The sequence below is a fragment of the Rhinatrema bivittatum genome, chromosome 19, assembly GCF_901001135.1.
Source record: "Rhinatrema bivittatum chromosome 19, aRhiBiv1.1, whole genome shotgun sequence".
Classification (NCBI taxonomy): Eukaryota; Metazoa; Chordata; class Amphibia; order Gymnophiona; family Rhinatrematidae; genus Rhinatrema; species Rhinatrema bivittatum.
Window position 1 is genome coordinate 40,344,013 of NC_042633.1, and position 23,006 is coordinate 40,367,018.

Genomic DNA, 23,006 nt, shown 5'->3' on the forward strand with positions numbered 1-23,006 from the left:
AACAGAGAATAAATAAAATCTGATAACACAGAAGAGTTAATTGCAGAAAATGTATGTATTTCCAGCTTTTGTATTCTGTACACTTAGCAAAAATATGACCGGAACATGCAAAACACAAAAACACTAATAAAAGTACAATAAAAATATAATAAAATACATTAACTAGAGGAAGCCATTTACCCTAATCAGGGAAGAGAATACCTAATATATAGACAGATATGTATAGGTATTCTCTTCCCTAATCAGGAAAGATCTGGCAAACGGTAAGCGTTGTAGTTTCATGCTCTACTTCCTGCGTTAATTTTGTTTTCCAGATTTGTGGCTGCCTGAGAGGAGGGTTTGACCTATTGGCCATTCCTTTATTGTTTGGTGAAAAGAGCTTATGGCCCTCACCTTAGTTTGGCTCGGCCTGGAGTCCGTGTGAAGTGGCTCGGGCTCCGTGGGATGCGATGGAAGCAGCTCCTCCCTCTCGTGCGCTCCTCGCTATCCAAGTGGACGCCTCCGGAGGTTCTGCTCGTTCACCTGGGTGGCAACGACTCGGGGGACTGGTCCTGTCGTCAGCTGCTGGGCGCAGTCTGAAAGGATTTGGCTGTGCCGTCGTCGTCATGGTCGCCTAATATAACATTAATCTGGTCGGACTTTATCCCAAGGCCTGTCTGCATGGATCTGAGGATTCGCGGCTGCAGTCGGGTTAAACTGAATAAGCAGATTGGGTCCTGGTTGTTGGCGCACGGTGGGATTCATGTTACTCACATCTGGTCCTGGGATGTCTGTCCGGGCCTTTATGGCAGGGACGGTGTTCACCTGTCTAATGAGGACAATGATTTATTCCTTAACTCTATTCAGGAGGCCCTGGAGTCGTTTGTGGGGGGTGAGGGGGCTGTGAGGATTCTCCACCCGACCCCCTCCCTATGGTGGAGTTACCAGATCCCTGATTCTCGGCGGGCAGGGTTTAGAGCCAGGAATCTGCTTTTGTGACTCTGGCGTTAGTTGCATGTGACTTGGGGTTCAGGCTCGTGGTTGGGACCCCCTTGTTGGGCTGTGGTGGGGGTCCCGGTTAGCAGGGGGGGGATACTGCTGGATATTGCAGGTTTGGGGGCCTGTGAGGGGGTCATCTTGCTGGGCTGTGGTGGGGGTCCTGGTTAGCGGGGGGATACTGCTGGATATTGCAGGTCTGGTGGCCTGTGAGGGGGTCATCTTGCTGGGCTGTGGTGGGGGTCCTGGTTAGTGGGGGGGATACTGCTGGATATTGCAGGTCTGGTGGCCTGTGAGGGGGTCATCTTGCTGGGCTGTGGTGGGGGTCCCGGTTAGTGGGGGGGATACTGCTGGATATTGCAGGTCTGGTGGCCTGTGAGGGGGTCATCTTGCTGGGCTGTGGTGGGGGTCCTGGTTAGTGGAGGGGATACTGCTGGATATTGCAGGTCTGGTGGCCTGTGAGGGGGTCATCTTGCTGGGCTGTGGTGGGGGTCCCGGTTAGTGGGGGGGGATACTGCTGGATATTGCAGGTTTGGTGGCCTGTGAGGGGGTCATCTTGCTGGGCTGTGGTGGGGGTCCCGGTTAGCGGGGGGATACTGCTGGATATTGCAGGTTTGGGGGCCTGTGAGGGGGTCACCTTGCTGGGCTGTGGTGGGGGTCCCGGTTAGCGGGGGGATACTGCTGGATATTTCAGGTTTGGGGGGCCTGTGAGGGGCCCCCTTGGGCTGTGGTGGGGGTCCCGGTTAGCGGGGGGGATACTGCTGGATATTGCAGGTTTGGTGGCCTGTGAGGGGGTCATCTTGCTGGGCTGTGGTGGGGGTCCTGGTTAGCGGGGGGATACTGCTGGATATTGCAGGTTTGGGGGCCTGTGAAGGGTCACCTTGCTGGGCTGTGGTGGGGGTCCCGGTTAGCAGGGGGGGATACTGCTGGATATTGCAGGTTTGGGGGCCTGTGAGGGGGTCATCTTGCTGGGCTGTGGTGGGGGTCCCGGTTAGCGGGGGGATACTGCTGGATATTGCAGGTTTGGTGGCCTGTGAGGGGGTCATCTTGCTGGGCTGTGGTGGGGGTCCCTGTTAGCGGGGGGGGATACTGCTGGATATTGCAGGTTTGGTGGCCTGTGAGGGGGTCATCTTGCTGGGCTGTGGTGGGGGTCCCGGTTAGCTGCGGCCTTGTTTTAAACCCATTGATGTCTGGAGAGTATTATCTGTGGGACGGTTTCTGTAAGGAGCCACCAGTCCTGGCTGCCCCTAACCTGCAGGTGCTGTCCCTATCTCCCCGTCCCCAGAGGGCTCACAGCCTGGGGTAAAGGAGGGGGAAGGGACTTGCACAAGGTCACAGGGAGCAGCAGCAGGATCTGAGCCCTGGTTTGTAGCTGCTCTCACCCCTCGGTGACTCCTCCACTCCTCCTTAATGATTTGCTCCCCAGGTATTTTACTCTGATTGAGGTCCCTGTACAAACAAACAGCCTTGAGCAGGCACAGGCCTGGGCTAATCTCAGATGCTTATCTTTAGGGACATTTTCAGCCCCAAATTAATCATCTAAATCTATCCAGTTACATCCACTAACTCCCCCCAAGCAAGGAATCCTTCCCTCCCCTCCAACTGATTTTATTTAGGAAGGAAAGCCCCTCTCCCCCTCCTCTGTCCTGCGGCCCTCCCTGCAGACTCTCATTAGGAGGTAATTTCATTACCCCCTGGGTAACTGAGACCTCCCAGCCCCCAACTCCTCACCTCCCACCCTCTCAGGTCCTCTCCTGTTGCTGGGCAGTGATTTTTCATTCACAGGTTTAACACAAATCTGGAGCCTCCTTTCCCCCTTTCCCCCTCTCACCATCTCCCAGAGACCTCAGCTGATACCCCTGAGCCCCGCGCTCTCACTCCCACCCTGGCACTGGCCGGATCCTCAGAGGATCATCGAGGGTACAGAAGTAAGGCAGGAGAGGGTCAGAGAAGGTGTCAGAGAAGGTGAAGAGATGAGATTTATTCTCTGCATCGTAAAATGAAACTTCCCCTGCCTCATAGTCCAGGAAGATCCCCACAGCCCGGGGGCTCTCACTCAGGCGGAGCTTGGTCTCGGGGGAGGTGAGGGCACGGTATTTCCCTCCATACCACAGCTCCATTGCCCAGTATCCCTCCTCAGGTGATCGTGTGATCCTTCCCTTCCTCCTCACGGAGTCCCTGCACACCCCCAACTGCCATAACCTCCCGTCCCCCACCTCCACCTCCCAGTAATGTCTCCCCGAGGTGAAGCCCTCACGCCCCAGCACAAAGGGAAGAAAAACATCAAATCTCAGTAGATTGAACAGCAGGTCCTCTCCTATGCCTCCAGGTTTCACAGTTTTCCCCGCGTCAGTCAGGAGGAGCCAGGGATGAGCGGTTTCAGGATCCAGAGTCACATCCACTGCAGAGAGGAGAAACATTAATAAACATGAGCTCACACTTCTGATTGGCTCCTCACACACCCACATCTAACCGTTATTGGCTCCCTCCCCATCCCCTGGCCCTCATTGGCTCCTGTCATTGGTTAGGTCCTCAGCCATTCAGCCTATCAGAAGCTCTGCTCACTGGCAGGTTCTAGCAATCCTATTGGTCAGAGGCTCTCACTCCTGAGCTGCAGGACATAGGGCTTCAGACTGCCCCTCTCTTCTCCCAGTATCTTCTTGCTTTCAGCTGAGGGAGAGAACTTGCCCCCAGATGGGGAAGCTGATGCCCTCAATACTACAAATCCCAGCATGCACCACGATAAAGCCAGGACTGAATCAGACTGCTCACTAAGACATGGAGGCAGGTGACAGTGGCACAGGGCAGTAGCAGTGATGAGGGTCACAGGCACTGCCCTGCCTGTCCTGTACCCCCTGCACTCTCTCTGTACCTGGGCACTTCCTGATGAAGGCAGAAGGGCTTCTTTCAGGGACAGCGGAGGCAACGGGGAAAGCAAGACTGCAGGCCCCCAGGGTCCCGGTGCTGCTGCTGGTCCTGGAGGGCTTGAGCAGGGAGTGAGAGGCACTGCTAAGGAGTGAGAGAGAGAGCAGGGGTAGGAGAGGAATGTGAATGAGGGGAGGGGGCAGGGGAAATGAGTGAGCAAAAGACAGAGGGGAGGAGGCAGGAACAAAGGGTGTGGTAGAGAGAGAGATTTAAGTGTCCAGTGGTGAGGTGTGTGTGAGGAAAGGGTGAGCGAGTCTCTGGAAAAGAGAATAAGTGAGCAGCAGGGGGTAAAGGGAAGTGTGTGTGAGTGAGGAGGGACAGTGAGGGGAGGGAGGGAAGGATGGGTATGGAGGAGAGATATAAGTGAGGGGGGATGTGTTACGTTTCCCAGCGAGTAGACAGGTGAAGGATGGGTATGGAGGAGAGATATAAGTGAGGGGGGATGTGTTACGTTTCCTAGCGAGTAGACAGATGAAGGATGGGTATGGAGGAGAGATATAAGTGAGAGGGGAATGTGATACGTTTCCAAGCGAGGAGACAGGTGAAGGATGGGTATGGAGGAGAGATATAAGTGAGGGGGGATGTGTTACGTTTCCTAGCGAGTAGACAGGTGAAGGATGGGTATGGAGGAGAGATATAAGTGAGAGGGGATGTGTTACGTTTCCTAGCGAGTAGACAGGTGAAGGATGGGTATGGAGGAGAGATATAAGTGAGGGGGGATGTGTTACGTTTCCTAGCGAGTAGACAGGTGAAGGATGGGTATGGAGGAGAGATATAAGTGAGAGGGGGATGTGTTACGTTTCCTAGTGAGTAGACAGGTGAAGGATGGGTATGGAGGAGAGATATAAGTGAGGGGGGATGTGTTACGTTTCCTAGCGAGTAGACAGATGAAGGATGGGTATGGAGGAGAGATATAAGTGAGAGGGGGATGTGTTACGTTTCCTAGCGAGTAGACAGGTGAAGGATGGGTATGGAGGAGAGATATAAGTGAGGGGGGATGTGTTACGTTTCCCAGCGAGTAGACAGGTGAAGGATGGGTATGGAGGAGAGATATAAGTGAGGGGGGATGTGTTACGTTTCCTAGCGAGTAGACAGGTGAAGGATGGGTATGGAGGAGAGATATAAGTGAGGGGGATGTGTTACGTTTCCTAGCGAGTAGACAGGTGAAGGATGGGTATGGAGGAGAGATATAAGTGAGGGGGGATGTGTTATGTTTCCTAGCGAGTAGACAGGTGAAGGATGGGTATGGAGGAGAGATATAAGTGAGGGGGGATGTGTTACGTTTCCTAGCGAGTAGACAGGTGAAGGATGGGTATGGAGGAGAGATATAAGTGAGAGGGGATGTGTTACGTTTCCTAGCGAGTAGACAGGTGAAGGATGGGTATGGAGGAGAGATATAAGTGAGGGGGATGTGTTACGTTTCCTAGCGAGGAGACATGTGAAGGATGGGTATGGAGGAGAGATATAAGTGAGGGGGGATGTGTTACGTTTCCTAGCGAGTAGACAGGTGAAGGATGGGTATGGAGGAGAGATATAAGTGAGAGGGGAATGTGTTACGTTTCCTAGCGAGTAGACAGGTGAAGGATGGGTATGGAGGAGAGATATAAGTGAGGGGGGATGTGTTACGTTTCCTAGCGAGTAGACTGGTGAAGGATGGGTATGGAGGAGAGATATAAGTGAGGGGGGATGTGTTACGTTTCCTAGCGAGTAGATAGGTGAAGGATGGGTATGGAGGAGAGATATAAGTGAGGGGGGATGTGTTACGTTTCCTAGCGAGTAGACAGGTGAAGGATGGGTATGGAGGAGAGATATAAGTGAGGGGGGATGTGTTACGTTTCCTAGCAAGTAGACAGGTGAAGGATGGGTATGGAGGAGAGATATAAGTGAGAGGGGATGTGTTACATTTCCCAGCGAGTAGACAGGTGAAGGATGGGTATGGAGGAGAGATATAAGTGAGAGGGGGATGTGTTACGTTTCCCAGCGAGGAGACAGGTGAAGGATGGGTATGGAGGAGAGATATAAGTGAGAGGGAGGATGTGTTACATTTCCTAGCGAGTAGACAGGTGAAGGATGGGTATGGAGGAGAGATATAAGTGAGAGGGAGGATGTGTTACGTTTCCCAGCGAGTAGACTGGTGAAGGGTGGGTATGGAGGAGAGATATAAGTGAGGGGGGATGTGTTACGTTTCCTAGCGAGTAGACAGGTGAAGGATGGGTATGGAGGAGAGATATAAGTGAGAGGGGGATGTGTTACGTTTCCTAGCGAGTAGACAGGTGAAGGATGGGTATGGAGGAGAGATATAAGTGAGGGGGGATGTGTTATGTTTCCTGGCGAGTAGACAGGTGAAGGATGGGTATGGAGGAGAGATATAAGTGAGGGGGGATGTGTTATGTTTCCCAGTAAGTAGACAGATGGACTCGGGTGATGCTCCCCTGCCAGCAGATGCAGATATTTGCATAGTTGCTCTCATACAAGTTGCTTTATGCCTTTCCTCCGTGGTCCTTGCTGGGCAGGAGAGTTTGCAGGATTGAAGGCCACAGGGGGTTGGTACTTCTAGTGGCACCAGACTGGCCCACGCAACCGTGGTTTGAAGATCTATGAAGTCTCCTGGTGGAGATCCCGTTAGCCTTCCAACGCATGTGGATCTGTTGCGGCAGGGACCAGTTCTTCACGAGGATCCGACTCTGTTCTGTCTTGCGGTTTGGCCCTGGAGAGGGTTTGGCTGCTGAAGCGAGGATATTCTTCTGCGGTGATTGCCACCTTACTCCACGCTCGCACGCTCTCTACTTCCTTAGCCTGTGTGCGGGTTTGGAGAGCGTTTGAGGCCTGGTGTGAGGACCTCTGTATCCTTCCTCATTCAGTTAGGATCCTACTCCTTCTGGAATTCCTGCAGGATGGGATAAATAAAGGTTTGGCCCTTAATTCCTGGAAGGTGCAGGTTGTGACTTTTGCCTGTTTCAGAGGGCAGGTGAATGGAGCTTCCTTCTCATCTCATCTGGATGTGGCCCATGTTTTAAAGGAAGTGATGAATCTTCGGCCTCCATTGCGGTTCCCGGTTCCCTTGTGGACTCTTAATTTGGTGCTAGATTATTTGGCAGGCCCTGCGTTCTGACCTCTGCGTAGTCTTTCCTTGTGGTTATTAACCTTGAAGACAGTGTTCCTGGTTGTTATATGTTTTGCCATCGAGTTTCCGAGCTGCAGGCCTTGTCGTGCCGGTAGCCATTCCTTCAGTGACTCCAGGGGCAGAGAGCTCCATCCTGGTCCATCCTTCTAGCCTAAGGTGGCTTGGAATTAATTTAAATCAATCCATTTCCTTGTCACCTCCTGCATCCCTTGGGTGTAGAACGACTTGTTGTGTGGTATCTGGTGGTTTCTGAACATTTCTGAAAGATGGATCACCTGTTTGTCCTTCATGGTGGAAGGAAGCAGGGTGAACCAGCTTCGCGGGTTAAGGAGGTCACAGCTGCACATGTGGATGCTGAAAAGCCATTGCCTATTCAGGTTCAAGCTCATTCCACTAGGGCTCAGGCAGTGAAAAGAGGTTACACACGATATTAGACAATAATTATAATATATTCTCCCTGACCCTGCAGTGTATGATCAGGACACACACACACTCTTCTGTATCACAGCAGAGAAATATTCTGCCCTATTCTCTCCTTACCAGAGGGATCACTCCCTGACCCTGCAGTGTATGATCAGGACACACACACTCTTCTGTATCACAGCAGAGAAATATTCTGTCCCTGTTCTCTCCTTACCAGAGAGGGATCACTCCCTGACCCTGCAGTGTATGATCAGGACACACACACACTCTTCTCTATCACAGCAGAGAAATATTCTGTCCCTATTCTCTCCTTACCAGAGGGATCACTCCCTGACCCTGCAGTGTATGATCAGGAAACACACACACTCTTCTGTATCACAGCAGAGAAATATTCTGTCCCTATTCTCTCCTTACCAGAGGGATCACTCCCTGACCCTGCAGTGTATGACCAGGACACAAACAAACTCTTCTGTATCACAGCAGAGAAATATTCTGTCCCTGTTCTCTCCTTATCAGAGGGATCACTCCCTGCCCCTGCAGTGTATGATCAGGAAACACACACACTCTTCTCTATCACAGCAGAGAAATATTCTGTCCCTGTTCTCTCCTTACCAGAGGGATCACTCCCTGACCCTGCAGTGTATGATCAGGAAACACACACACTCTTCTCTATCACAGCAGAGAAATATTCTGTCCCTGTTCTCTCCTTACCAGAGGGATCACTCCCTGACCCTGCAGTGTATGATCAGGAAACACACACACTCTTTTGTATCGCAGTAGAGAAATATTCTGCCCCTGTTCTCTCCTTACCAGAGGGATCTCTCCCTGACCCTGCAGTGAATGATCAGGACACACACACACTCTTCTGTATCACAGCAGAGAAATATTCTGTCCCTGTTCTCTTCTTACCAGAGGGATCACTCCCTGACCCTGTAGTGTCTGATCAGGAGACACACACACTCTTCTGTATCACAGCAGAGAAATATTCTGTCCCTGTTCTCTTCTTACCAGAGGGATCACTCCCTGACCCTGCAGTGTATGATCAGGAATCACACACACTCTTCTGTGTCACAGCAGAGAAATATTCTGTCCCTATTCTCTCCTTACCAGAGGGATCACTCCCTGACCCTGCAGTGTATGATCAGGAGACACACACAGTCTTCTCTATCACAGCAGAGAAATATTCTGTCCCTATTCTCTCCTTACCAGAGGGATCACTCCCTGACCGTGCAGTGTATGATCAGGAAACACACACACTCTTCTGTATCACAGCTGAGAAATATTCTGTCCCCATTCTCTACTTATCAGAGGGATCACTCCCTGACCCTGCAGTGTATGATCAGGAAACACACACACTCTTCTCTATCACAGCAGAGAAATATTCTGTCCCTATTCTCTCCTTACCAGAGGGATCACTCCCTGACCCTGCAGTGTATGATCAGGAAACACACACACTCGTCTGTATCACAGCAGAGAAATATTTTGTTCCTGTTCTCTCCTTACCAGAGGGATCACTCCCTGACCCTGCAGTGTATGATCAGGAAACACACACACTCTTCTGTATCACAGCAGAGAAATATTTGTCCCTATTCACTCCTTACCAGAGGGATCACTCCCTGACCCTGCAGTGTATGATCAGGAAACACACACACTCGTCTGTATCACAGCAGAGAAATATTTTGTTCCTGTTCTCTCCTTACCAGAGGGATCACTCCCTGACCCTGCAGTGTATGATCAGGAAACACACACACTCTTCTGTATCACAGCAGATAAATATTCTCTCTCAATTATCTCCTTACCGGAGGGATCACTCCCTGACCCTGCAGTGTATGATCAGGAAACACACACACTCGTCTGTATCACAGCAGAGAAATATTCTGTCCCTGTTCTCTCCTTACCAGAGGGATCACTCCCTGACCCTGCAGTGAATGATCAGGACACACACACACTCTTCTGTATCACAGCAGAGAAATATTCTGTCCCTGTTCTCTTCTTACCAGAGGGATCACTCCCTGACCCTGCAGTGTATGATCAGGACACACACACACTCTTCTGTATCAGAGCAGAGAAATATTCTGTCCCTGTTCTCTTCTTACCAGAGGGATCACTCCCTGACCCTGCAGTGTATGATCAGGAAACACACACTCTTCTGTATCACAGCAGAGAAATATTCTGTTCCTGTTCTCTCCTTACCAGAGGGATCACTCCCTGACCCTGCAGTGTATGATCAGGAAACACACACACTCTTCGGTATCACAGCAGAGAAATATTCTCTCTCAATTATCTCCTTACCGGAGGGATCACTCCCTGACCCTGCAGTGTATGATCAGGAAACACACACACTCTTCTGTATCACAGCAGATAAATATTCTCTCTCAATTATCTCCTTACCGGAGGGATCACTCCCTGACCCTGCAGTGTATGATCAGGAAACACACACTCTTCTGTATCACAGCAGAGAAATATTCTGTCCCTATTCTCTCCTTACCAGAGGGATCACTCCCTGACCCTGCAGTGTATGATCAGGAGATACACACTCTTCTCTATCACAGCAGAGAAATATTCTGTCCCTGTTCTCTCCTTACCAGAGGGATCACTCCCTGACCCTGCAGTGCATGATCAGGAAACACTCACACTCTTCTGTATCACAGTAGAGAAATATTCTGCCCCTGTTCTCTCCTTACCAGAGGGATCTCTCCCTGACCCTACAGTGAATGATCAGGACACACACACACTCTTCTGTATCACAGCAGAGAAATATTCTATCCCTGTTCTCTTCTTACCAGAGGGATCACTCCCTGACCCTGTAGTGTATGATCAGGAGACACACACTCTTCTCTATCACAGCAGAGAAATATTCTGTCCCTATTCTCTCCTTACCAGAGGGATCACTCCCTGACCCTGCAGTGTATGATCAGGACACACACACACTCTTCTGTATCACAGCAGAGAAATATTCTGTCCCTGTTCTCTTCTTACCAGAGGGATCACTCCCTGACCCTGCAGTGTATGATCAGGAAACACACACACTCTTCTGTATCACAGCAGAGAAATATTTGTCCCTATTCACTCCTTACCAGAGGGATCACTCCCTGACCCTGCAGTGTATGATCAGGAAACACACACACTCTTCTGTATCACAGCAGAGAAATATTCTGTTCCTGTTCTCTCCTTACCAGAGGGATCACTCCCTGAACCTGCAGTGTATGATCAGGAAACACACACACTCTTCTGTATCACAGCAGATAAATATTCTCTCTCAATTATCTCCTTACCGGAGGGATCACTCCCTGACCCTGCAGTGTATGATCAGGAAACACACACACTCTTCTGTATCACAGCAGATAAATATTCTCTCTCAATTATCTCCTTACCGGAGGGATCACTCCCTGACCCTGCTGTGTATGATCAGGAAACACACACTCTTCTCTATCACAGCAGAGAAATATTCTGTCCCTGTTCTCTCCTTACCAGAGGGATCACTCCCTGACCCTGCAGTGTATGATCAGGAAACACACACTCTTCTGTATCACAGCAGAGAAATATTCTGTCCCTATTCTCTGCTTATCAGAGGGATCACTCCCTGACCCTGCAGTGTATGATCAGGAGACACACACACTCTTCTCTATCACAGCAGAGAAATATTCTGTCCCTGTTCTCTCCTTACCAGAGGGATCACTCCCTGACCCTGCAGTGTATGATCAGGACCCACACACACTCTTCTGTATCACAGCAGAGAAATATTCTCTCTCAATTATCTCCTTACCGGAGGGATCACTCCCTGACCGTGCAGTGTATGATCAGGAGTGGACACACACACAGTCTTCAGTATCACAGCAGAGAAATATTCTGTCCCTATTCTCTCCTTTCCAGAGGGATCACTCCCTGACCCTGCAGTGTAAGATCAGGAAACACACACACTCTTCTGTATCACAGCAGAGAAATATTCTGTCCCTATTCTCTCCTACCAGAGGGATCACTCCCTGACCCTGCAGTGTATGATCAGGAAACACACACTCTTCTGTATCACAGCAGAGAAATATTCTCTCTCAATTATCTCCTTACCGGAGGGATCACTCCCTGACCCTGCAGTGTATGATCAGGAAACACACACTCTTCTCTATCACAGCAGAGAAATATTCTGTCCCTGTTCTCTCCTTACCAGAGGGATCACTCCCTGACCCTGCAGTGTATGATCAGGAAACACACACTCTTCTCTATCACAGCAGAGAAATATTATGTCCCTATTCTCTCCTTACCAGAGGGATCACTCCCTTACCCTGCACTGTATGATCGGGACACACACTCTTCTCTATCACAGCAGAGAAATATTCTGTCCATATTAATATCTGTAGAAGGCTGTACTGAGATACGACACTGAGAGTAGTTGCATAAAGGAATACATTCACATTGAAGAGGTGAGGTTGTGTCAGATTGTGTTACCTGCATAACTACAGCATCTTCTCCACTCTTAAATGAAACAGAAAAGCACAACAGTCAAAGCTCAGAGAATTACAGACATTAATCATAGGAAGTAAAGTCTTTAATAAACACTTTGATGTATCTATGAATAAAACTTACCAAGTTCTGCAGAAAGGGATTCTGTATACAAAACAGAAATGGATACAAGTTAGAGCTGTTGGTTTATAAAACTATCCCTTACTTTACTATCATGAAGATCTGATTATAGCACAGCATCCTCATTTGTACGTAGTAAGATCGGGCGATTCGGCAATGATAAGATCCCCCTGAAGCAGGGTCTTCCTGAAACGTCAGCTGATGTCAGGGTCTGGGTTTACAATTGTTTGAAAGCTGCCTTTAGCCAAAGTGGTTGAGGAATGAATGGTTTGGTTATGAATCGCATACAGGATGGGGTTTACCTACATGTTAGACCCTTTCTCTTGCATTGTGAAAGGTATTTGGAAAACTCTGTTTGCAGTTCCTGGTTCCAGGGCAGATTCTGTACCATTTCTAGTCTAGGACCTAACTTCCCATGCACTGGATGTGGGGGTCCGGGCTACCTCTGTATTTAACAAGAGGTCGAGCAGCCGAGCCATGTAAAATGCATTTAGATAAGTCTCGCATGGCCTGATTGGTTTGGCTGCTGCTCTCTGTTTTTGCTTTGCGTTTACGTCCTTTGCCACATATATTCTGGGATGGCTTGCGCGCTCTCTGCCCGTCTCCCTCCCTTGCCCACTTTCTTCAGATGAAAAACACTGCTTTAAAATAAATTGTGCAGCCGTCTAATGCTTCTCTGTCTCTGACATGGGGTTGAGATCAATCTGGGAAAATCACAAGGGGTCCCTGTGCTAAGCTTTATGCAAGGGTCCCCTGGTGATAAGTGGTTAAAGCAGCCCCCGTCTAAGCTATTTATAAACTAGGAAATGTGGGGATAATGGGGCAAGACAGGAACTGGGATTCTTTCAGGCACAGTAAATAATTATAAAGTTACTTACTAACTTCTGCAGAAAGATTTGCTACAAGAAAACAGAAGAAGAGAGAATCAGTGCACACAGACAGTAACAGAGATCTGAACCTGCCTCCAGGACTTCCTCACCTGGATTTAAATGAATTATTTGCTTGTGGGTGGGGAGGGGCATCACAAGGTGAGCTCACACCTTGCTACCATCTCAGTCTCCTCTTCCCTCCCCTCACCCCACCCAGATGCAGTTTTCTCTCTCCATCTCCAATCCTTCCTCTGCAGCCCTCTCTCACCTCATCTACTGTCCCATCCCCTCTGCAGCTTTCTAAGCTCTTATTGGGGTCAAAGATGATCAAATCGACCCCCTCATGTGTCCTTGGACAGTGAAAGATACCTCCCAGCTCATCCTGGGGCCAGAGATGCTGCCTCCTGCTCTCAGGATCAATCCCAGGTGACTGGGATTGTTTGATTGTATGAACTGGGATTGTTTCAGGCACAGTAAATAATTATAAAGTTACTTACTAACTTCTGCAGAAAGATTTGCTACAAGAAAACACAAGAAGAGAGAATCAGTGCACACAGACAGTAACAGAGATCTGAACCTGCCTCCAGGACTTCCTCACCTGGATTTAAATGAATTATTTGCTTGTGGGTGGGGAGGGGGATTACAAGGTGAGTTCACACCTCGCTACCATCTCAGTCTCTTCTTCCCTCCCCTCACCCCAACCAGATGCAGTTTTCTCTCTCCATCGCCAATCCTTCCTCTGCAGCCCTCTCTCCCCTTTCCCTCCCCCCCCATCTACTGTCCCATCCCCTCTGCAGCTTTCTAGGCTCTTATTGGGGTCAAAGATGATCAAAAGATCAAAAGATGATCAAATACCCACTGTCTCCTCTCCCCCATCTTATAGCGTAGTTACTCAGCATTTTAGATATTGTACCTACCGTCTATTACAATTAGTAGCTCTTGTTGATTACTACTTATTGTTAACCATTACTGTTTATTACCATTTTAATACTGCTCATTACCTGTAACATTCCTGTGCTCCCTAACTGAATCCCCTTGTGGCTCTCCCCTACCTCACCTTCAGTGAACCCACTCCAGCTACCCCCATGGAGTCTTACCCTATACCGCGCATTCACACTCCTTTCCACAGACGCCTTCCCTTCAACTTTCTCCACCCCCTCCCACCTCGCAAATCCCTAATCCCCATTCTAATCTCTCCCCTGACCCAACTTCTTGGCCTCACCACCCTCTCCATAATACTCTTCAATGCTCAATCCCTATCCAAAAAGACACCCATCCTTAATGACCTTCTCATCGACTGCAAGCCTGACATCTGTGCAGTTACAGAGACTTGGCTTAAAGACACCGATACTGTCCTCTTGAACCAACTCCCCACCTCCTCATACGAATTCTTCTCAATCCACAGACCCAAAAAAAAGAGGAGGCCGCCTCCTGCTAGCGGCCCAGAAAAGTCTAAACCTCAAACCTATCCCTATAGCCACCCCACCCAGGCTAGAAATAGGCCTCTTCAGGTCAGCCACCTTGCAAATTTGTTTGATATATGCTCCTCCCACTTGCCTAGAAGCTAACCCTTCTCCCCTAATCGAATTCATCGTAGATTGGATAAAACCTGACATCCCCTCCTTTATCCTTGGAGATTTTAACCTCCATGTGGACTCCCTCCCTCAAACTGCTTCTTGTGAATCCTTACTACAATCCTTACATGCTTTAGGATTCCGGCAAATCATAACATCGCCCACACACAAAGCTGGATACACCTTAGACTTAATGTTTATCAACTCCGCTATCCAAGCCACCAACCAACCTACTTCCACCCCTATACCATGGTCTGACCACTTCCTGATAGAAGGCCTTTTCTCTATCAACACCCCTCCACCCAGCAACAACAACAGTAAGACCATAACATTCAGAAAATTATCCCCTAGCACTGACCTAGCGAATGCACTGGCCACGTCACTATCCAACCTAAATTGCTCAGATCCGGATACAGCACTTGCATCCTGGAACAACCTCACAGGCGACATCGCCAATAAACTCTGCCCATTCGCCAAAAAAGTTATAAGGAGCTCACCTAAACCTTCCAACCCATGGTACACTCCAGAACTTAGAAGCCTAAAAACGACTTTAAGGCAAAAGGAGAGACAATGGCGCAAAGACCAGACCCCTCAAAACTCCGCCATCTTCAAATCAGCTCTCCACAGCTACAGAATCTCCACCCAAAAACATAAACGAGATTATTATGCTAAAAAAATCCACGACCTCAGATTCAATCCCAATGTACTATTCTCATATGTCTCAAGTCTCACCACCCTTATCCTTCCCACTATTCCTGACCATGATGCCTCTGCCAAATGCGAGGAACTGGCCAACTACTTCTTCAACAAAATCGCAACCCTCCTAAAGAGATTCCCCCCCTCTTTGAACAGTCCTTCACCCATCCTGCCTGTTCCTCCCACCCCCACCCAACCAGCTATGCCCGCTCTTGAATTTACCTCCACCGTAGAAATCCATTCTATCCTCAAAAAGATCAAACCTTCTTCCCATCCTAAAGACCTTATACCTTCCAAAGCATTACTAGCTGTTCCTGACGCAATAGTCAAAGCCATAGCAGACATCATCAACTGCTCTATTGCACACGGATCTGTCCCAGATTCACTCAAGCACGCAGTAGTCAGACCTCTCCTCAAGAAACCTTCACTTGACCCTAAAGATCCTTCTAACTTCCGCCCAATCTCCAACCTCCCCTTCATTGCCAAACTATTGGAAAGAGTTGTCAACTCACAGCTCATGGATTATCTTGAAGAACATCTGATCCTCCACCCAGCACAATTTGGATTCCGGAAACACTTTAACACTGAATCCCTCCTCCTCTCCCTTTCTGACCATCTCCTCCGAGGCATGGGTCAAGGCCACAGCTACCTCCTTGCCCTCCTCGACATTTCATCAGCCTTCGACACCATTAGCCACCATCATCTACTAACACGCCTGGAAAACATTGGCATCTCGAATCTGGCTCTTGCCTGGTTTAAATCCTTCCTCTCTAACAGAAAATTCTCTGTTAAAATCGGGAACTCTACATCCACCCCACAGCCCCTCCAGCAGGGAGTCCCCCAAGGCTCTTCACTCTCTTCCACCCTCTTCAACATCTACATCACCCCTCTATGCCACCTCCTCTATGACCTCAAACTTAAGTTCTACCTTTACGCTGATGACGTCCAGATCATCATCCCTATACAGAACTCTATCTCTGATGCCCTAGAACATTGGGAGAAATGCCTCACAGCTATTAACTCCCTCCTCTCTAACCTCCATCTTGCCCTCAATACGAACAAAACTGAGATTCTGCTCATCTCCCCCCACTCATCCTCTTCCCCCCTCCTGTCTAATACTACCAAACTCAACCTTCCCTCAACACAACCCTTTGTGAAAGACCTTGGAGTTATCCTTGACCACCAATTAAGTATGAAGAACTATGTAAACTCCATACTCAAAGCCTGCTTTTTCAAACTTAATGTGCTTAAAAAACTCAGACCTCTCTTACACACCCAAGATTTCCGTACTGTTATCCAGGCCACCATCACATCCAAAATAGACTACTGCAATGCTTTACTCATAGGGCTCCCCCACTCTACCATTAAACCTCTTCAAATGTTGCAACATGCGGCAGCGAGGCTCATTGCAAACTCCTGCAAATATGATCACATCACCCCTATCCTCAGAGACTTACACTGGCTCCCCATAGCATCACGCATTATCTACAAAACCCTCACCATAATCCACAAAGCAATTCACACTCACAACTCCAACTGGTTAGATTTCCCATTTACAACTCCTAAGGCCAATCGACCCACCAGAACGGCCAACTCAGGCACCCTACTTGTGCCCTCCCTGAAAACAGCCCATCTCTCCTCCACACGCGATCGTGCCCTTTCGATTGCAGGTCCTACTCATTGGAACACGCTACCGCCCGACATACGCCTTGAACCATGTATGAACAACTTCAAAAAGAAATTAAAACATGGTTATTCAACCAAGCCTACCCAGAATAAAAAGCTATCCCTCCGTGCCAAAGTAGACCACAATACTTCTACTCCTTTCCTCATCTTGAGGAACCATGTTTTGTTATCCTATCTTTTCTCAGCTATCTTTCACTATCCCCTCTCCCAGTTTGACTTCCCTGTTAAAATGTAATTTCCAAGCTTAACCCGTTTATTGTAAACCGACATGATGTCCACAACTAATGCCGGTATATAAAAATGTTTAAATAAGATAAATAAATAAATAAACCAACCCCTTCATGTGTCCTTGGACAGGGAAAGATACCTCCCAGCTCATACTGGGGCCAAAGATGGTGCCTCCTGCTCTCAGGATCATCCCAGGTGACTGGGATTGTTTGATTGTATGAACTGGGATTGTTTCAGGCACAGTGAATAATTATAAAGTTACTTACTAACTTCTGCAGAAAGATTTGCTACAAGAAAACACAAGAAGAGAGAATCAGTGCACACAGACAGTAACAGAGATCTGAACCTGCCTCCAGGACTTCCTCACCTGGATTTAAATGAATTATTTGCTTGTGGGTGGGGAGGGGCATCACAAGGTGAGTTCACACCTTGCTAGCCTCTCAGCCTCCGCTTCCCTCCCCTCACCCCAACCAGATGCAGTTTTCTCTCTCCATCTCCAGTCCTTCCTCTGCAGCCCTCTCTCCCCTTTCCCTTCCCCCATCTACTGTCCCATCCCCTCTGCAGCTTTCTAGGCTCTTATTGGGGTCAAAGATGATCAAATTGACCCCTCATGTGTCCTTGGACAGGGAAGATACCTCCCAGCTCATCCTGGGGCCAAAGATGCTGCCTCCTGCTCTCAGGATCATCCCAGGTGACCGGGGGAGTGGATTTTCGAAATCCTGGAGGCAAAACAAAACGAGACAGAGCAGTCGTGTTAGACTGATGATATTTATTCGCACATTTACCCTGATAAAAGAGCCCAACTCTGGCTGAGTTTCCACAACGGCTGCTTCAGGGGAACTGCATCGGAGATTGACTCTGCTGGAATCTTATCATCCTTTTATCTTACCAGAATCTGCACTTTCAGAGATTGAAATAGTGAAGCAAAACCTTCTTTTAAAAGCCCCTGAAGCAGCCGTTGTGGAAACTCGGCCAGAGTTGGTCTCTTATCAGGGTAAATGTGCGAATAAATATCATCAATCTAAGACGACTGGTCTGTCTCATTTTGTTTTGTCTTCCGGTCTGTTTCTTGGGACCCAGTGATATTTATTTCTTCTGCTGTAATCAGATTAAAACCAGAAAAAGCAATCAGTATTTTTGTTTCATCTTTTCATTGGTTCTAATCATCCTTCTTTTGCAGTATTGGATTTCCCTTTCTGGCCCTTGTGCTGGTGGGATTTTGCTACCCCCAAAATGTTGGCCCTGTAGGCAACCGCCTACTTTGCCTTAATAGAAGCAGTGGCCCTGACTCCCAGGGTTCGGGTCTCCATTACCTTTCTCTTTGCGTTCCTTCCTTGAGTGGTAAAGAACCAACGCAACCAGCAAACCACAGATGGTCAGCCCAGACCCCAGAATGATGGAGAGAGAGACCACCCAACGGGAGACCCGCTGGAAAAATGCATCTGAAAATGAAAGGAGACAGAGGATGTGAACTTTCAGTTATTCCTGGATTACATAATGAATATTTGAGTCTTTTAATCTGACAATGTCAAATGGATTTATAGAGAAGACTGTTAGATTCAGGGAAGAGAAGGTGCGGGACAGGAGGACAAAGAGAAGATGGATCTGAAATAAACATCAGGAGCTTCTAAGAGATCCTGATACTGAGGGAGGAATGAATGTGGTGCATCTTCATGGAGGGAGAGCACCAGTCCTGGAAGGCTACAACAGATCCAGTGCTCAGACTCTCCCCAATGAATGCACTTCCCCCAGGCAGAAAGGATGCAAATTTCACAGAGAACATGAACCTGCCTTCATTCAATCTGATTTCCACTTGTGTAAAATAGTTTCTAAGCCCTCTCCCTGATGGATTTCTAAAGATAAACTATTCCCACAAACTGGGGACAGGACTGAGGAAGCCCCAGCTCTACATCTCAATAACTGGAGGAAATGTCAAGGAACAAACTGGAGAGGAGCGAGGCTCTCTTATGGGGGCAGAGTGACCGATCTCGCTGCCAGTTCTGGACGACCCCATCAGACTTTTATTCTGAGCTCTGAGTATAAAAGTGAGCGCAAGGCTGGCAGATTGGTTCAGCTTCTCTATGGTAGAACTGATATCTTTTGATTTAAATGGTTTATACTTCTTATAATTTAATTTTATACGTTTTTAGCTCAGGCGTGTTTGATTGTAACTCCCTTAGGACTCACGTATCTAATATCCTAAATATTTTAAATAGATAAATAAAATAAATGCAGAATCTTAAAAGTCAGCATCAAGAACTTAAATTTGGCTCTTTCCACCATCAGAAGCCAATGAGGAGAGAGACATCGCTGGCTCTTCTACAACCTCCTGACGCTACCCTCGCTGTCTGTAGCTTATGGATTGATATAGTAAGCAGAGCATTTACATGGGGGTAACCTGCAGGGAGCGGCAGTTACTGCCCTTAACAGAAACATGGGGGTAACCTGCATGGAGCGGCAGTTACTGCCCTGAACAGAAACATGGGGGTAACCTGCACGGAGCGGCAGTTACTGCCCTTAACAGAAACATGGGGGTAACCTGCATGGAGCGGCAGTTACTGCCCTTAACAGAAACACGTGGGTAACCTGCACGGAGCAGCAGTTACTGCCCTCAACGGAAACATGGGGGTAACCTGCACAGAGCGGCAGTTACTGCCCTGAACAGAAACATGGGGGTAACCTGCACAGAGCAGCAGTTACTGCCCTTAACAGAACATGGGGGTAACCTGCACGGAGCGGCAGTTACTGCCCTTAACAGAAACATGGGGGTAACTTGCACAGAGCAGCAGTTACTGCCCTTAACAGAACATGGGGGTAACCTGCATGGAGTGGCAGTTACTGCCCTTAACAGAAACATTGGGGTAACCTGCAAGGAGCAGCAGTTACTGCCCTTAACAGAAACATGGGGGTAACCTGCACGGAGCGGCAGTTACTGCCCTTAACAGAAACATGGGGGTAACCTGCATTGTGCGGCAGTTACAGCCCTTAACAGATACATGGGGTAACCTGCACGGAGCGGCAGTTACTGCCCTTAACAGAAACATGGGGGTAACCTGCACAGAGCGGCACTTACTGCCCTTAACACAAACATGGGGGTAACCTGCATGGAGCAGCAGTTACTACCCTTAACAGAAACATGGAGGTAACCTGCACGGAGTGGCACTTACTGCCCTTAACAGAAACATTGGGGTAACCTGCACGGAGCGGCACTTACTGCCCTTAACAGAAACATTGGGGTAAACTGCACGGAGCAGCAGTTACTACCCTTAACAGAAACATGGAGGTAACCTGCATGGAGCGGCAGTTACTGCCCTTAACAGAAACATGGGGGTAACCTGCACGGAGCGGCACTTACTGCCCTTAAGAGAAACATGGGGGTAACCTGCACGGAGCGGTAGTTACTGCCCTTAACAGAAACATGGGGGTAACTTGCACAGAGCGGTAGTTACTGCCCTTAACAGAAAGTATGGGGTAACCTGCACGGAGCAGCAGTTACTGCCCTTAACAGAAACATGGGGGTAACCTGCACGGAGCGGCAGTTACTGCCCTTAAGAGAAACATGGGGGTAACCTGCACGGAGCGGTAGTTACTGCCCTTAACAGAAACATGGGGGTAACCTGCACAGAGCGGCAGTTACTGCCCTTAACAGAAACATGGGGGTAACCTGCACGGAGCGGCAGTTACTACCCTTAACAGAAGGCATGGGGGTAACCTGCACGGAGCAGCAGTTACTGCCCTTAACAGAAACATGGGGGTAACCTGCACGGAGCAGCACTTACTGCCCTTAACAGAAACATGGGGGTAACCTGCTCAAAGCAGCAGTTACTGCCCTTAACAGAAACATGGGGGTAACCTGCACGGAGCAGCACTTACTGCCCTTAACAGAAACATGGGGGTAACCTGCACAAAGCAGCAGTTACTGCCCTTAACAGAAACATGGGGGTAATCTGCACAAAGCAGCAGTTACTGCCCTTAACAGAAACATGGGGGTAACCTGCACGGAGCAGCACTTACTGCCCTTAAGAGAAACATGGGGGTAACCTGCACAAAGCAGCAGTTACTGCCCTTAACAGAAACATGGGGGTAACCTGCACGGAGCAGCAGTTACTGCCCTTAAGAGAAACATGGGGGTAACCTGCATAGAGTGGCAGTTACTACCCTTAACAGAAACAAGGGGGTAAACCTTCACACTGCATTTGAGGTTTTCAATAATTTTCTGCCCCTTTCACCAGAAAACCCAATCAGCTATTCCCTCCCATCTTTCTTCAGATATAATAGGGAAATGCTTTTAGAAATAATTTTTAAGATTCATTTTAATCAGCGCCCTTAGCACATTTCCCAGATTGATTTAACTGTTTTGCTCTGCATCTCCCTCCTGCATTATGGGACATGAGTTTGTAGGAATAACTGTGAAAGCTGCACAGACCTTAGCAATCCTCTGATACTGAGAGTGGAGATACAGCAGAGGAAGGATGTGCAGGGAGTGAGGGAAGACGAGTTAAGGACCTTCTCTGGATCTGATTCCAGGAAGCCCTCCCTGCTGCCGGGTTAGGGTCTCCCTCACATGAACACTTTCTATCACCGAGGCTGCTCTCTGCGACCGTCACTCACCTGATATAGAAATCACTGATTCTCTCTCTGATACTGAGAGTGGAGATACAGCAGAGGAAGGATGTGCAGGGGGTGAGGGAAGACGAGTTAGGGACCTTCTCTGGATCTGATTCCAGGAAGCCCTCCCTGCTGCCGGGTTAGGGTCTCCCTCACATGAACACTTTCTATCACCGAGGCTGCTCTCTGCGTCACTCACCTGATACAGAAATCACTGATTCTCTCTCTGATACTGAGAGTGGAGGTACAGCAGAGGAAGGATGTGCAGGGAGTGAGGGAAGACGAGTTAAGGACCTTCTCTGGATCTGATTCCAGGAAGCCCTCCCTGGTGCCGGGTTAGGGTCTCCCTCACATGAACACTTTCTATCACCGAGGCTGCTCTCTGCGTCACTCACCTGATATAGAAATCACTGATTCTCTCTCTGATACTGAGAGTGGAGATACAGCAGAGGAAGGATGTGCAGGGGGTGAGGGAAGACGAGTTAAGGATCTTCTCTGGATCTGATTCCAGGAAGCCCTCCCTGCTGCCGGGTTAGGGTCTCCCTCACATGAACACTTTCTATCACCGAGGCTGCTCTCTGCGTCACTCACCTGATACAGAAATCACTGATTCTCTCTCTGATACTGAGAGTGGAGGTACAGCAGAGGAAGGATGTGCAGGGGGTCAGGGAAGATGAGTTAAGGATCTTCTCTGGATCTGATTCCAGGAAGCCCTCCCTGCTGCCGGGTTAGGGTCTCCCTCACATGAACACTTTCTATCACCGAGGCTGCTCTCTGCGACCGTCACTCACCTGATATAGGAATCACTGTTTCTCTCTCTTCGCTCAGGATGATATTTCTGATACGACAGGAAATCTTGCCATACTTATTTGTTCTCATCAGGAGGGAGGTTTTGATGTTGAACAGACCGTTGTGCTCTTGTGTTTCTGTCTCAGATAATGATGTCAGGCTCTGTCCATCTTCTTGTCTCCAGGTCACTTCAGGCTCTGGGTACCATCCTGTAGATTCACACACAGCCCTGATTCCTCTGTCCTGATGGTCATTGAAAGAGATGACAGGAGCAGTGCCCAGAGCTAATGATAAAATAACATCCATCTGTCAGAATATGAGAGAAATTCATTCTCTTCTAGTGCCAGGATGATCTGCCTTTACATCCTAATATTAAGCATGAGGGGGATTTTACCTCCTGCATCTGATGGAGAACAGGCCCTGAGATCCTGATCACCAGCAGAACTGCAGAGTGGTTTCTCCTGGACTTGCTCCCTGCTGACAAAAATAATGCAGAGCAGGGCCAGATTTAAAACAAGGGTGGGGGAGGGG

General features: G+C 48.7%; 1 protein-coding gene across 2 annotated transcripts in view; it reads right to left on the reverse strand.

Moving 5' to 3' along the window:
• Window positions 1–1,945: 1,945 nt before the first annotated feature.
• The window catches only part of LOC115080171 (butyrophilin subfamily 1 member A1-like), a 34,600-nt gene continuing 13,539 nt past the window's right edge, over window positions 1,946–23,006 (reverse strand). Inside the window, exons 4-11 of one of the 2 annotated variants that reach the window (XM_029584270.1) lie at window positions 22,478–22,759; window positions 18,392–18,520; window positions 17,345–17,365; window positions 13,392–13,412; window positions 12,904–12,924; window positions 12,029–12,049; window positions 11,891–11,917; window positions 1,946–3,376 (exon numbers count right to left, since the gene is read on the reverse strand). In XM_029584270.1, the coding sequence (XP_029440130.1) occupies window positions 2,850–3,376; window positions 11,891–11,917; window positions 12,029–12,049; window positions 12,904–12,924; window positions 13,392–13,412; window positions 17,345–17,365; window positions 18,392–18,520; window positions 22,478–22,759 (1,049 nt within the window). In that variant the 3' untranslated portion in view covers window positions 1,946–2,849. The remainder of the gene's footprint in view (window positions 3,377–11,890; window positions 11,918–12,028; window positions 12,050–12,903; window positions 12,925–13,391; window positions 13,413–17,344; window positions 17,366–18,391; window positions 18,521–22,477; window positions 22,760–23,006) is intronic. The other variant, XM_029584271.1, reaches the window with a different exon arrangement.